The sequence below is a fragment of the Tasmannia lanceolata genome, unplaced genomic scaffold (genome assembly GCF_043159265.1).
Source record: "Tasmannia lanceolata isolate RefF3 unplaced genomic scaffold, GAP_Taslan_0.1 ptg000037l, whole genome shotgun sequence".
Classification (NCBI taxonomy): Eukaryota; Viridiplantae; Streptophyta; class Magnoliopsida; order Canellales; family Winteraceae; genus Tasmannia; species Tasmannia lanceolata.
Window position 1 is genome coordinate 58,802,872 of NW_027518714.1, and position 16,100 is coordinate 58,818,971.

The following is a 16,100-nucleotide window of genomic DNA, read 5'->3' on the forward strand; positions in this document are numbered from 1 at the left end:
ATATAACTTATCAAAACTTCAAAACCCAACAATGATGGGCCTTAAAAAGCCCACCAAACAAAATAAAAAAGAGACGACCACTGACTCCACGCACACGTTGAGCATAAAAAATGTTCTCCTACAAAAGTACGAAATAAGGGACAAATATAAATTCGCACCCCCGTTGGATAATTCGCACCCTTTGACGTGAATCGAGTCAATACTCACAATTGACGTTAAAAACTAAAAAGAGTTGAAGAGTTGAAGTCCGCCACATACGGTCGTCTAGAGTGGTGCGAATTATCTTTCGGGGGTGCGAATTTATCATCAAACGCACCCCCTCATTTTTCGTAAAAAACACTGTTCAAGGCTCTTCTTACACAACCCAACACAAGACAACTCCACAATTCCGTCGTTTGCAAGAAAAGAGAGGCGCATTCAAGGTCACCACAAGAGCCCACAGCCGGCCAAAAGAAAATCAAAATTCCACCCCTCTCTGTGTTGGTAACTTCGGAAATGCGTCCACACCTGGTGGAAATGGCAATGGAATTCATTTCCCACCCCCTCCTCCCCCAAACCCTAATATCAAAACCGTAGAGATCCAAAAAATCAAAGGTCAGTACTTTTCTCTTATCTCTCTCTCTGTCTCTGTTTTCATTCCTTTTTAGTTCTGGCTTTGTATACAAATTCCATCTTCCTATCTCCAAACCCTAAAATCGAAACCCTAGAGATCTAAAAACACAGGTCAGTACTTCTATTCCTCTCTTCTTCTTTTTCTTTCATTTTTTGCTTCTCTTGTATAAAAATCAGATCTTTCTACTCCTCAAACCCTAAAATCAAGAACAACACACAGAAAACCCTATCTGTCCATGGCGGCGACTGTGGACGGAGAAGAGCGGGTAATGGCCGCGGCACAACAGATCCTAAAGAGTCTCGGCACTACAAAAGCTGATACCAACGACATGATCCTAATCCTCTCCACTTTTGACAATCGCCTCTCTACAATCACCGATCTCATCCCCGATTCCGGAGATTCCGGCACCGGAGAAAGCCCAGAAAAAAACGAAACCCTCCTTGACGCCGCCGAGAGAATCGTCCTCCGTTACGGCGGCGCCTCCCCTTCCCCTAACTCTCTCTCCCTCCCTTGGGAAGATTCCCCTGAAGAAGCCGCGGAGTACCTATCCGCCGTTGATGACATCCTCCGCCTCACCGAAGATCTCTCAGATCTCTCCCTATCCGATCACGCTCAAACCCCTGTCGCCGAAACCCTAGATCGCGCCGAATCCGTCCTCCAACTCGCCATGTCCCGATTGGAGGATGAGTTCCGCCACATCCTTATTCGTAACACTGTCCCCCTCGATGCCTCTCGCCTTTATGGTTCGATCCGCCGCCGGGTTTCGCTCTCATTTGCGTCAAATGATGGAGATTCTATTTCTGTAGTGGATGATTTTGAGTCCTCATCTGTTGATTTTGACCACCATGATGTATCTTGCGAGGATCGCCGAAGTATTGGCTCCTCTGATGATCTCTATGTAGATTTAGTACACCCAGATGCTGTTTCTGACCTGAGAGAGATCGCTGATAGGATGGTTCGATCTGGGTATGAGAAGGAGTGCTGCCAGGTCTATAGCAGTGTACGTCGGGATGTTTTGGACGAGTGTTTATCCATACTTGGGGTTGATAGGTTGAGTATTGAAGAAGTACAGAGGATTGAATGGAAGGTGTTGGATGAGAAGATGAAGAAGTGGATCCAGGCGGTGAAGATCATGGTTAGGGTTTTGTTGTCTGGTGAGAAGAGGCTGTGTGATCAGATCTTTAGTGCGTCGGGGTTGATTAGGGAAGTCTGTTTTTCGGAAACAGCCAAGGGTTGTGTTATGCAACTGTTGAATTTCAGCGAGGCAGTTGCAATTGGGCGAAGGTCATCGGAGAAATTGTTTCGGATACTCGACATGTATGATGCACTCGCTGATGTGTTGCCGGAACTTTGCATGTTGTTTCCCGATGAGTCAGGGGATTTCGTGTGTAGCGAGGCGGAGGGGATACTGAAGGGATTGGGTGAGGCTGCGAAGGGTACATTTGCGGAGTTTGAAAATGCGGTACAGTCGGAGACGTCGAGAAAGCCAATTCCGGGCGGGGAGATTCATCCGTTGACTCGTTATGTGATGAATTATGCGAGATTGCTTGTTGATTATAGCGAGACACTTAATATGCTTCTGGGGGAAGGGGCTGATGTGGTTCACCCGGAAGGTGATGAGGATGATGCTCAATATTTGAATGATATGTCTCCACTGGGCCGTCGCTTGTTCTTATTTATCTCATCTCTCGAATCTAATCTCGAAGAGAAGTCAAAGCTTTATGAGGATGGGGCAATGCAATATATATTTCTGATGAATAATATCCTTTACATCGTTCAGAAAGTCAAAGATTCCGAGCTCAGGGCGCTTTTAGGGGATCACTGGGTACGTAAGCGCCGAGGACAGATACGCCAGCATGCAACAAGTTATCTGCGAGCTTCTTGGACTAAGGTCTTGTCTTGTTTGAAGGACGAAGGGTTAGGTGGTGGTGGAAGTTCGAGTAATGTCTCCAAGGTGGCTCTCAAGGAAAGGTTTAAAAATTTCAACCTGGCCTTTGAAGAAATTTATCGGAACCAAACGACTTGGAAGGTTCCTGATTCTCAGCTTCGAGAAGAGCTTCGTTTATCTATATCAGATAAAGTCATTCCGGCCTATCGCTCATTTATGGGGAGGTTTGGGGGTCATCTAGAGAGTGGAAGGCATGCAGGGAAGTACATAAAGTACACACCGGACGATATAGAGAATCTCCTGTCGGATTTATTTGAAGGGTCACCTGGACCAATGAACCACCATCCAAGGAGAAAACTGAGTGTGGGTGCGTAGAAGACTACATTCTTGTAATCGGTAAGCCTATGTTCTCGCCGGGGATTTGCTGTTGGTAATTCAGATCCCTCTCTGAATTTAAACTTGATAGTTTGTTTTCCTTTTTATTCCTGATGTTTATGTTATTATAATCACAAGATATTTAGGTACTTTGTGCATGCCTTCTATGTACTGTAATGTAAATGTTACATGTATTATACCTCCTCGTAAGTGTGAATCTTGTCAGGATTTGATGAATATGTGGTTAACATCTGAATATTGCAGTCATGATTGAATTGGTTTTTTGGTCATAACTTTGTATAACTGATGGGCCATTTACCAAAACATCCCTGTTTTTTGGGTAGCCAAGTTTCTAGAGTCTAGACTCTTATTTATGCCGCTTTGGCTCTTTATTCTCTGAATCTGATGCTTTTGACTGTTTGAAGTTTGAACTGTTGCTCCGTGTACTCTTTTTAAGTGTCAATTGGATCTCTTGTTTATTTGTAGTTCTATCTTCTTGTCATAAACATGGAAATCATAAAAAGTATTTGTTTGTAACACATGAATCCATGAATAATGATCCCCCCTTTAATATTTCGTACTCAGACGCTGGAAGGCCATCATTTGTATGCATGATAATGGTAGTTCTGTTTATGAATGCCTTTTATAGGTTGTAGTTGAAGTTCAAGTTGTTAGATGTTGGAAGTGCTGGTTAATGGACCGAACAATGTTTTTTGGGCTGAATTAGATTGTGTACAGAGCCAATGGCAACATCCATTTCTTTCCCTTCATTCTCTTGTCTTCTATCTTTTTTCCGATGGGTGGGTGTAGTATGTAAGGTGATCATATTCCGCTGAAAGTAGAGGTTGAAGCAGAATCACAACTAGCATGAGCATCTAGGCAGATATGGGATTGTTGACTTAGCAAATACGTAGTTACCCAAAACCTAGTGATCAAATACGTAGTTACCTTGCTGGAAAACAAATTCGGGAAGCGAAACGTGAAACAGAAGCCGGGAAACATGGGAAAGAGAGGAAATGAGAGACGGGGAAGCAATAGAAAATCATATGAGAAATGTATTGAGAAACGTCCTAGGAAACGTGTTAGATTCATTTCAAAAACAATAGAGAAATGTCAAGCGGAACACATATGAAACACAAGGGGAACAAAGTGAAATGTGTGAGAGAAATTCACCTAATATATTTTTATTTTTATTTTAGTTATTTATTAGCTTCTGAATCTATTTTTTTCTTTAATTTGTATTTTCATTAGTTTTTTTTTTTTATGTTTGTGTGTTTATAGATTTGGAATTTGAAATTTAGGCATTACTTTTTTGATAGAGAGATCGACAGGGTTGCTTTGTTTCTGAAATTTATCAATTCATCTTACATTAAGAATACATGTAGCGATTAAAGGGTTTGGATTTGGAACTCATCTGGAGTTTTCATTGTTGTGTATCACAAAATTGTTCCTAGCCCATTTTCATTGCGTTTGGGCAAATTCTGGAGTATCCCTGCGCCTCGTAGAGTTTTTGTGCTCTGCTGGCCGGCATTACAGGATAAGATTTTGACATTTGACCATCTGCACAACCTTAAGATTCTCATTCTCGATCAGTGCATGCTATACGTAGGAGTGCATGCTACACGTAGGGTAGGGGAATCAATGGATCATTTGCTTCTTCATTGTAGGATAGCCAGAGATGTTTGGAATCACAGCATAAGGAGATTCTGGGTGTCGTGGGTGTTCCCAAGGTTGCCAGAGCGGGAATCGAAAGCGGGAATCGAAGGCACCCAGGGAAGAATCCTGCTTCCTTGGGTGTTCCCTTTGTGGTTGATCAATCTTCTGGACAATTGGTCATTTGCTCCTTGGCCAAGGAAAGGGGATATCCTTTGGAGAGTAGCATTGGTCGCCACTGGAAGGAGAGGATTGGGCCCTCTATTGCGTATTTTTCCCACTTGGACCAGAGAAAGCCCATCTGGTGTCACTTTTGTCATTTCTCAGAACACTTCCCACGCCTTTAGGACCCGGGTTTCCAATGCTGGAGCCATCATAGTTGAGCTTTACTTGGCTAGGGCTCGGGTGTTCACCCTGTAGAAGGAGGATTCTCCATTACTTTGCTACTGCGCACACCTTCATTTAGTCACAACGAATGGTAGACTCCAAAACTCCTTTGAAGCAAGGAAGAACTACCGGCCATCTAATGACCGACGTAGCAATCTGTGGGAAAATGGAGGTTTGACCTTTGGTCACTCCCTTAAATATTTGTCTGTTCCTTTCTTTGCAAATTGTTCGACACACTGCTAGAGGGGCCAATGACCACAACATTCTTCCCTCATAGGCCAAGCGAGGTTCCAACCCACAAAGAGATCAGACAGGCTATTGGGGAAGACATAGGACATAGCAAACATGTTTAATACAAAACTCTAAATATTGCTGGCCAGCCTGCAGTGATGATCAACTGATTCTCCTGCCTGGAGGCATAAAGCACAATGATCCACTATGAGAACCTTACGATCCGCAAGTGATCGACAGTTAAGATTTTATTGAGGGCATCCATCCAACAGAAAACACATACTGTGGGAGGGGTATGAATCCTCCAAATTCTAGTAGCTGACGAGGAAGGCAAAACTGGTAAAAGGTGGATCTTAAGAGACGTAAAAGGTGGTTCTTAAGAGACAGGCTGATCTGGAACTCCGTCGGGCTGTTTAATGTGAAATCCTTTTACCATCATCTCCTTCCATATGCATCGTCTGACACTTTGAGAAGAGTTTGTAGTATTTCAACTCTTCCAAGAATGTCCATCTTTGGATGGACGGCTGCGCTGGATAAAATTATGACAGTCGGCCATCTTTGTAATCGAAAAGTGCTGATTGAGAATCACTGCAGGTTATGTTCTTATGTTTAGAGGTGGGGGAAGCAGTTGATCGCCTTTTCATTCATTGTAGTAATACTTGGTAGGCATGGCATCGCATTCTTTGACGGTTATGTACGGTTAGGTTTTTGCAGCTCGTCTAATCGATCTCTTAGGGAGCTAGATGGACGTTTCCTGGCCTGAAAAGGTAGGTCATGTGGAGATTGGTTATATTGGCTATCGCTTGGGTAATTTCGTAAAAAAGAAATAGCTAGATCGTCAAAAGCGTCTCAAAAAGGTCTCAATTCATTTATACAAAGGTGATGTATTTGACTTGTAGATATGCACAAGTACTCCCGTGTTTTAGGGTCTAGCTACGTTTTGATCCATTTCAGGATAGTGTGTAGGAGTTCGGAGAAGATCGATGCCTCCTGTCCTTAATGAATCTCGTAGGACCTTGGGAAGCCCAAACTCAATTCTGATAGGTCGAGTCTAGGTAATCTGGGCACGTCAAGAATTGGAGGGATTCTAAGTAGGGGTGTAAATGAGCCGAGCCGAGCCGAGCTTGGCCAGGCTCAAGCTCGGCTCGGGCTCGAACCAGGCTCGGGCTCGGCTCGGCTCGGTCAGGCTCGCGAGCCTTATCGAGCTTGGGTTATATTAAATTCAGTACAACATTTTTTGGAAAAATTCTGGATTATACGTGACCTATCAAATGGACGGTTTGGATTATCCCAGTGAGAGTGCCCTCGTAAGAAAACAGTAGTTGATAACATTTCCTTCTTTTTTTTATAGGAATTTGCTAGCAAACTTCTCCTATGCCACTTCTCGGCATGTGACCATCCTTGGTGCAAAGATTCGCACATGGCAAAGGTGGTTAGTAAAAGCAAAAATAAGAAAAAAAAAATCATTACAAAAAAAGTAAAATAGCTGAAGGTATAAAGTTTTAAATGAAAAATTACCAATAAAAGGTAGAAAGTTATGACAATTACCAAACAAATACCAACAAAAGGTAGAAAGTTATGACAATTACGGAAAAAATTAATTTATCACGAGAATTAACCGTTTGATATGCATTGCATTCCGAGAAAGACAAAACCTCGTGATGTTGACAACACCAACCTCATGATTAGGGCCTTAGGGGTGTCAATTTTAGCTCGGGCTCGGAAGCTCGCTCGGGCTAGGCTCGAATCCTTAACGAGCCGAGCCGAGCCGAGCCGGCTGGCCAGGCTCGTTAAGCTTAACGAGCCGAGCCCGAGTTAGGCTCGGCTCGGCTTCTTAAGGCTCGTTAAGAAAACCCGTATAAAAGAATAGTCTTAAATATAATACAGTAGGAAACAGCTGGAGGCATAATCATTATCATGAGGTTGGTGTTGTCAACATCTGTTTTGTCAACATCACGAGGTTATGTCTTTCTCGGAATGCAGTGCATATCAAACGGTTAATTCTCGTGAGAAATTATTTTTTTCCGTAATTGTCATAACTTTCTACCTTTTGTTGGTATTTGTTTGGTAATTGTCATAACTTTCTATCTTTTGTTGGTAATTTTTCATTTAAAACTTTATACCTTCAGCTATTTTACTTTTTTTTGTAATGATTACTTTTTTTTTCTTATTTTTGCTTTTACTAGCCATCTTTGCCATGTGCGAATCTTTGCACCAAGGATGGTCACATGCCGAGAAGTGGCATAGGAGAAGTTTGCTAGCAAATTCATATAAAAAAAGAAGAAGAAGGAAATGTTATCAACTGCTGTTTTCTTATGAGGGCACTCTCACTGGGATAATCCAAACCGTCCATTTGATAGGTCACGTATAGTCCAGAATTTTTCCAAAAATATTGTACTGAATTTAATATAACCCAAGCTCGATAAGGCTCGCGAGCCTGGTTCGAGCCCGAGCCGAGCCTTTGAGCTTAACGAGCCTAGCCGAGCCTGGCCAAGCTCGGCTCGGTTCGGCTCGTTTACACCCCTACTCATGATGATGATTATGCCTCCAGCTGTTTCCTACTGTATTATATTTAAGACTATTATTTTATACGGGTTTTCTTAACGAGCCTTAAGAAGCCGAGCCGAGCCTGGCCTAACTCGGGCTCGGCTCGTTAAGCTTTACGAGCCTGGCCAGCCGGCTTGACTCGGCTCGTTAAGGATTCGAGCCGAGCTTTTTTCGAGCTGAGCTCGAGCGAGCTTCCGAGCCCGAGCTAAAATTGACACCCCTAATTCTAAGAGATGAGCAAGGTTAGACTAAGCAGGCGTTTTCTGACCCAATTTGAGTTAAGGTTTCCAATGAGGAGGAGGTGACAACCATCTTACAGGGTATTAGGCTTATAGAAGGTGTAGAGACAGGTCATTTGATTGTGGAAGGACACTCCACGATTGTCATATAAGATAGTTGGATCATAGGAGTCCGCATCCTTGGAGATTTTCTAACGCTATTGAAGAAATCTGGGGCTGATTGCGAGGGCTGGAGATCATTTTTCGGTGTGTTAGGACTCAGGAGATTGGCCAATTTTGATGCCAATTGGCTAGCTTGAGCAGGAGTTGAGAGAACCCTTGGAGTTTAATTTTTCCGCCGTACCTTCTCTCACTAGCTTGTTTTTTGTGTTCTGTTGCTGTTTTTGTCTTTGTTTTCTTGTATTTGACCATCTCGGACTTGGGGCTTCCTTATCTTTTTATAAATTTCTTCACCATTCAAAAAAGAGTGACAAAACTGATCCTTACAATTCTTGTGGCTTTTCAAGGGCTAATCCCTTGGTGCTCACCTCGTTTGAGGGTTCTCGTACAGCTTCACCTCCTACTCGTCGTGAAGATTCACCATTGCTACCAGTTTGTGAGAAGGGAACTTATTGTGTATCAGTTCGCGGGAAGGCTTCTTCTCATCATATCAGTTTGCAGGAAGAGAGTTGGTAACACATCAGTTCGCAGGAGAGTCATCTCCAGCGTGGATCGAAATGTATTTACAGCTTTTCTTCCTTTGTCCCATGCATTTTCCCTTTGCACTTAGATATAACAGCCCTTAACTCCTCTTGGATATGCCTGATGTGCTCAACATACGCCTGTCCATCATCTCTAACACGAGCATCCTGCAATGGTAGAACTCAGTGTTTTAAAACGTGGATGCGGGCCAAAATGCGGCCTAAGTAAATCCTACTTGATTCGGCACAGCGCGACGCAGTACTCGGTCGACGCATCGGGGTACTCAGTTATGCGGTCATAACTTGAGAGAGTCAAAGGAGTTTTGATGGAATTTGTAGGGGGAAATGCTGACTTAGACAAGAACACAACCAAGTTAAAACTTAAAAGGGAGTCGACTCGGGCGACAACGATGACACAAGGGAGTTTTGAAACTGTGGCGGAACCAGGTTGACTATGTGTTGCATCTTGTGCCCATTTTGATTTCAAATCTTCTTGGTAGTTATTTTGACAGAATTGTTATAAGGATATCCTGCTTGTGGCTAGACCAAATCCTAAATCTTCACATGATCACCTATGATACAACGAGGTAGATTCCTTAAACCTATTAATGGCTTCTGTATGATCAATCAATTCCCCTGTCTAGAGGCATAAAGCACAATGATCCACTGAGAACCTTACAGTTCCCCAGATGATCGGCAATCAAGATTTTATTGAGGGCGTTTGTCGAGTCAAAAAACACACTCTGGGAGGGACATGAATACTCCAAATTCTAGCACACAGAGAGGAAGATTAAAACTGGTAAAAGGTGGATCCTAATAGAAAAGGCTGATCCTTGCTATTGCTGTGGTTTTTTAAGGGCTAATCGCTTGGTGCTCACCTTGTGTGAGGGTTCTATCTCAACTTCGCCTCCTACTCCTCGTTTGTGAAGCTTCACCACTGCTACCAACTCACGAGAAGGGAATTTATTGTGTGTTGGTTCATGGGAAGGCTTTTTTTCCTCAAATCGGTGTGTGGGAAGAGAGTTTGTAACACATCAATTCATGGTAGTCATCTTCAAAGTGGATCCGAGTGGATTCACATTTCTTTCTTCCTTTTTCGAATCCATTATAAGATGCATCATGTTTTGATATTTCGAGCTGTTATTGGATAGTTGTCTCAGGCATTTTCAAATTGTGTTTTTATCTCATTTCTCTTCGATATAGCAGCCCTTACCTCCTCATGGATATGCCTAATGTTTCCAATATGCGCCTCTCCATCATTACTTACCAGAGCATACTGCATTAGCGGAACCAAGTCAACTATATGTTGCAGCTTGTGCCCATACACGACTTCAAATGGAGTTTTCTTAGTAGTTATGCTGACAGAATTATTAGAAGAAAATCCTGCCTGTAGCAAGACCAAATCCCAGCCCAGATCATCACATGGATCACCTATGATGCAACAGAGTAAATTCCTTAAAACTTTTTAATGACTCATTGTGCTAGGATATTGTAACCCACCCCTCCTCTCGTACACCAAAAGTGACCCACAAACTTATTTCACAATCTCGTTGTATGTACACAATGTAAGCATACAATCCGTGCTGTCGTTTTTATTTAGGGGGTAGAGGTGGATCAATAGAAGTTAAGGACCGTTGTGGAGTTGCCAGCATTGGAGAATATAAGGGAAGTGCAAGTTTCCATAGGCGTGCAACATTTTTTGGCTCCATTATTTTTCGGTAACAAAATGCATGAAAATGGTCCCTCCAAAGAATAGGTATAGAAGAAGAATTTTGATTTGGTTGTGATACAAACATTTGAGGGCGAGCCTTGGCGCAGCGGCTCCATTGTGACCTGGTGGTCATGGGTTTGAGTCACGGAAACAGCCTCTTTGCAAAGCAGGGGTAAGGCTGCAATGGCGGGAGCCTTGTGCACTGGGCCACCTTTTTTTTTTCTTTTTTTGTGATATAAACATTGCCCTAATCGAAGATTAATACTATTGGCCTACATTTCACAAAGATGCGGAGAGATAGTAAAGTGGAGTCGAACATGCGAACTGGCTAAAGGACAAACCAGACTTTTCATGATCCAGTAGAACATCTTAATATGGATTATAGGTTTGGCTCATACATGAACGAGGTAAATAAACTTTGCTATTGTAGACTGTTTCTTTTGAAACAGCCCTTGTCTTTCCATGCAAAGATAATTATAAATGCTTTTCATGTCGTTGATGAGCGGAAGACTAAAGTTACAAAAAGATGGTTGGACTATTTGCTACAATATTTGGCAGGCACCAAATATCATGGATACTATTTTGCCCTAACCAGTGTTTGCTTATTATGGTTTTTGTTTCTCGTACTTCTTTTTGAGATTGCATGTAGTCTTTCACCAAACCATAATTTATTGTGGTGCATTGCAAGTCCACATTCAATGAGTGGATGTGGAAACGTGTCGTCTTTCACCAAACCCTTGCATTTGGTAAGGAATGCCATCCATAATAGAATATTTCCCTTTACAAAGAGGACAGGGGGAAGTACATTGTGATCTATCCTGGGCCTGTGCGTGGGCACACTTGGAAGGTTGATCACCTAATTCACTGAGGCTTTCAGATTATTGAGAGATGTTCATTGTGTTTGCTGGTGGAAGAGTTAGTGAACCATGAAGACTTGTGCATCCATTTGTCCTCACCAACAGACTTTGGGACTTGATGTTCGATCTGTTTGGATGTTGCTGGCCTAAAATCGTAGATTAAATGGTTGCTTGGTATTTTGGGTCATAATAGGAAGAAAAGAAACGTTCAGATTTTATAGGCAAGAAGAATGTTGAGAGACTATTAAAGAATACAGAGGCAAAAAGCTTTAGGCTTGCTATGTGTAAAAATTCTAAACTTCTATGGAAACGAAAATTAGGTGTCTATTGAGGATCATATGGATAAGGTAATTGAGGGATGCATCATTCTTCTAGTGGTTCCCTTATGCTCAACTTTAATTTGAGCTCTCTGGGTAATCTAGGCTTTTAGGGATCATGTGGGACACACTCAATGGTGTTATTGTTGCGTAGAGGTATGTGTAGGCCATTTGAAATAGAACCAGATTTGCTTTATGTGGTAAGATTGGTTAAGAAAAGCAGACCACTATTGGAGGTTACCTATAATTCATCCGAGAAGTCATTTGTTTTCATTTTTTTTAATGGTATCATTTGTCTTCATCTTTATCTTCCTTTTTCTTTCTCTTTTTTCCTTTTTTGAAAAGTAGCAGATTTCAATTCAAAGTGAAACAAGAAATACAAACCAGGGGACAAGATGTCCCCAAAGTTGACTACATGTAGAACAAACCCAACACAAATTACCAAAGATCCAAAAGAAAAACAAGTCCAAGAGGAACCAAAGGAAATCTAAAGCTCCCACTATTTAGGGAGAAGGCATTGGGTTATCCAACACCCTCAATTGGCATATGAATGGTAACATCGACTGGTGCCAAGTTCATACCCTCCAATCTGTCAGCATACTCATTAGCGGATCTTCTCATGTGTTGAATTTTAGGACAAATAATGCGCACCAAGTCACGAACTTCCCCAATAATGTTTTCAAGCTTCCAAGGTCCATTGCTCTTGTTAGATGCCCCGAGCCAACGCGTTTGATGAGAATAATGAGAGGGCCCAAGTTGTGCTCCTCATACCATCTTAAACCGAAAAGCAACTCTCTAGCCTCGGCTTCGTTAGCATCACATAAACCAGCCGGGCCCGAAAATGTCATAACCACTCCACCCATAGTATCACGGACAAGACCTCAAGTGGACTGTCATAATAGGAACTCACAGGACCAGCTCATTCAAAACCTTTTTCTTTCAGTAACTTGTTTTAACGCAATTAAGTTCCATAGTGATGCTCATCATGACTTGATTTGGCTTCAGCTCCATAGCAAGAAATAATGTCATGCTTGGTTTCAAGCAGATAAAATTCTCCACATCCCCACCCCAACATGCATACATCATATTCAACAATTGGTTTTTGATTGTCTGGGATCTATCCCGTTTCCTTCAAACAACCAGTACTGGTAGTGCTCATGCAAACAACCAGTACTGGTAGTGTTCATAATTCCACTTAAGCGCTTTAATTTCCTTTACAAACTACCATTCAAAAAAAAAAAAAAAACTTTTACAAACTCGTATTCTATATGCTGCCAGACATTCCACATTTCTAAAATGGATCCATTTCATGTTAGCATTTAGGCGGATAGATCCCTTAGACCTAGCAACTTTTCCTACAGAGTCTTTTTGGTTTCCTAGGTTTTTTTTTTTTTTGCTGATAATTCCTCTTAATTGTCGTGAGATAAAGTTTGTCTTCTGTCATCCATATAAACAAGTCGGAGAAGGGACCCTAGTTTGAATATTAATTAATGTACAGTGCAGTGCCGGTCATGTTTAGATTTCTCAAAATCTGGTAGATATATTATTGCACATGGTGAACTAGGTATAAAGAAGTGTTTCGTAGCCTGTGTATAGCTTCCTCAGCTTTTAGACTTCGGTCATTGCTGTATCTTTCTGTGTCAACCAAAATAGGAGTTTCAATGTATGCTTCCTCTTCAGGGTGATTGCGGTGAAACACAATCTTGACATCATCTATTTGGAAACTCTTCCAACATCCACTAAAGGAATGCTTGTGATGATTTTGTTTTTTCAAGAGAGACTTCTCCTAAGAGTCGAATTTATGCTCTTGCATATCTTCTATGCAGCTAGATGGCCTTTTTTTAATGGTCTTTGTATCCATAGTTCTCTTAAGAGGCTGAATTTATGCTCTTGCATATCTTATATTCAGCTAGATGATCTTTGTATCCTTCAATACCATTAGGTTTTGCCTTAAGCTCCCAAGTCCATTTGTAGCTCACCGATATCTCGTCTTTGGGAAGGCCAAACTAGTGCCCAAGTTTCTTCTTTTTTAAAGCATCTACTTCTCACATTGCTTGGTATCATCATGAAAAAGGGCCTCGTAATTTTCCATGGTACATTAGCTTACCTTCTATTTTTTAAAATCCATACGTAGCACACCAATTCCTAGGATCTCTGGGATGGGGTCCCAAACTTCTTTCCTCGATGTCGTATATTTTGGAAAACTTTTCCTTAAGATCAACTGTGGCAGGTGTGCCGAACCGAGATTGGTTCCCCTCACCCTTTACCTATATGTGCCATACCATGGTCTGGAAATCCAAACTGCAGGCCCCTTCTGTACAGGCTAAGATCCAACATTTAACACTGATTGGACAGTCCTTATTGTCCCTTCAATTGAGTATCTGCCTATAGGATGTGGATTGCAGGCCAGTGTTCCACAGGACGGTTAGGATCTTCTGATTTTTGAATTTTTCGAATCATTGTGCCAGCCACCTGAGATTGAGGAGGAAAGAACTGCTCTTCAGAGCTGTCACTGGGCAAAAAAAGGCATCAATAGATTATATGGAAAAGTTCACATAACACAGGATTGAATGAAATTTTCTTAAACTCTATATTTTGCCACATTAATGTTGTGCTCTGAGATAAATATATAGATTGATCTCTTGTCATGGCAGCATGTTGGTGCTCATTTTGCTTGATTCTACAAGTGTTAGACATGTTTTACTAGCGTTGTTCTGATCAAGGTAGCTGATTAAGATTCCTTTGGAATTTGAGTATTTATCAACATTAGGGGGTGTAAATTTCATTCACTATTTGTTTGCTCAGGGACAGAGTGCATACCATATCAGTGACTTCAATCATCAACACATCACTGGTTTGCCAGCAAGAAAACAGAAAATTGAGTACGCCTACACCCCTCATAACGGAAAATTGAGTACGCCTTGCTTGTGAGCGCGCCTACACCCCTCACAACGGAAAATTGAGTACTCGGGGTTGTTTGCATCCAGGCCTCCAGGGTATATATTATCTTGGAAAAATGAGTTTTCAAGTGTTTGTCTAACACATTTCAATGGAAAAAAAATTTCATGAATAAAAAAATCTACAATGATTTTAGGAAAATTTTAATCCTACTGGACTGGAATTTTTTTTCTTTGAAAAATTATTTTCAGTAGAAAATTTGCCTTAAGGATAGATTTGAGAATATTAAAGTGTACTGCTAAAAAAGAACAGCCAATTCTTTGTGCCCTACGTGGCATGATCTGATGAGCGTCGATGCGATTTTTATAGGGTGATGCTAGTAGCTTGGTACACATAGTGGGCTCCCGGTTTGGTTCATCCTAACTGTTCATTCGATAGGCCTTATGTTTGAGTTAGAGTGGCTAAAAAGTCCTACATTAGGGCAGTCCTATCTTGCCCCGCCCCAAAAATATATTTTTGTCAAAATAATTCATTACTACAGAAACGACCATTGTGTATAAATCAATTACCTACCTCCTATTAGGCTACTGTTCTAGGTGAGAAAATATCATTCGAAAGTCACTTTATTTTTTAGAGTCACCCTCAACCTTTCTTTTGTGGGTAAAGGTGGAGTCCGTAGATTTGTGGGGTAAAGATAAAGTAGATTCGACAAAAGTAAAAAATTTCACCAAAGAGTTATATAATTTACTAATTTATGGCATGTTTGGCAACCACAGAGAAAAATTCCGTAGAATAATTTTTTGGCCTATGTGAGAGGGGCATTGGGGCAGGTGAGCTTGAGTTGAAAGGGGGGTGGGGGGGGAGGGGATTAGTGAGGAGAGCAAGTGATTGGAGTATGGGACTAGAAAATAGAAATCAGAAAATTCCTTGCATAGATGATAGAACCGTGTTTTGTATTTGGGATTTGCTAGGGTCCATCGCAAAAGGCATTTTGCGGCTGGTCTGTCGCTTGCCTTTTGCTATGGACGCTAGCAATTACCTTTGTATTTTACCCATTTTCACCAATAACACATGCTTTGCTCATTTACCACCCTTTCAAATCTCTCCTTCTTTTCCCCCTCTTTGCCCCTCCCACACGAGGTAAATCAGGATTCCATTGTTTTTTTCATGGTTGCCAAACTTGCCCTTTGGGTATTTTTCACCTTTTGACTGGAGGTATTGACTCATATAGCTTAGTAGAGGAGCAAGAAATGTCATTTTTTTCATGAAATTTTTTTAAAAAAGATTTGACTAATTTTTTCGCGCTTTGACTTTAAGTGTAAAATTGTGGGCTCCACCATATACACCGCTGCTCGAGTGGAGATCGTGGGGTCTATCAAAACATGAGGCAAAATGGTGGGCCCACCAGATGCATGGGTTTGATTTGAGTTAGTGGGACCCACCTCGTGAAAACATATCGCCGAACATTATGGATATTTTGGTCTTCTTACAACGTAATTTCTGGACATTTTGGTCTTTTAAACATAAAAAAATAAAAAATATAGGGAAATGATTTTTGCACTCTTTAAATGCTGCACGACAAACAAGTGGAGCGTATGTTTATCCAAATATTGGAGCTGTGATATCATTTCCCAAAATAAAATGGGGGTGATCAACCCTCTACATGGGCTTATCAAACTCTCAAAAGGGGGGTTATCAACCCCC

At 41.5% G+C, this 16,100-nt stretch overlaps 1 protein-coding gene across 2 annotated transcripts; it reads left to right on the plus strand.

Moving 5' to 3' along the window:
• The first annotated feature begins 346 nt into the window (after positions 1–346).
• EXO70F1 (exocyst subunit exo70 family protein F1) lies at positions 347–14,506 on the plus strand. Of its 2 annotated transcripts, none has more exons than XR_013239739.1 (2): positions 347–2,931; positions 14,304–14,506. XR_013239739.1 is itself a non-coding variant. In XM_077371193.1 (2 exons), the coding sequence occupies exon 2, from the start codon at positions 849–851 to the stop codon at positions 2,874–2,876; it is 2,028 nt and encodes a 675-aa protein (XP_077227308.1). In that variant the 5' UTR covers positions 347–594; positions 833–848; the 3' UTR covers positions 2,877–3,113. The 2 variants fall into 2 exon arrangements, 1 of the variants encoding a protein (XP_077227308.1); XM_077371193.1 differs by lacking the exon at positions 14,304–14,506 and having other exon boundaries at positions 347–594; positions 833–3,113.
• The last annotated feature ends 1,594 nt before the right edge of the window (positions 14,507–16,100 follow it).

Bases quoted from the DNA above. Each gene is read 5' to 3' on its own strand.
- EXO70F1 (XM_077371193.1), top strand. From the start codon at position 849: ATGGCGGCGACTGTGGACGGAGAAGAGCGGGTAATGGCCGCGGCACAA.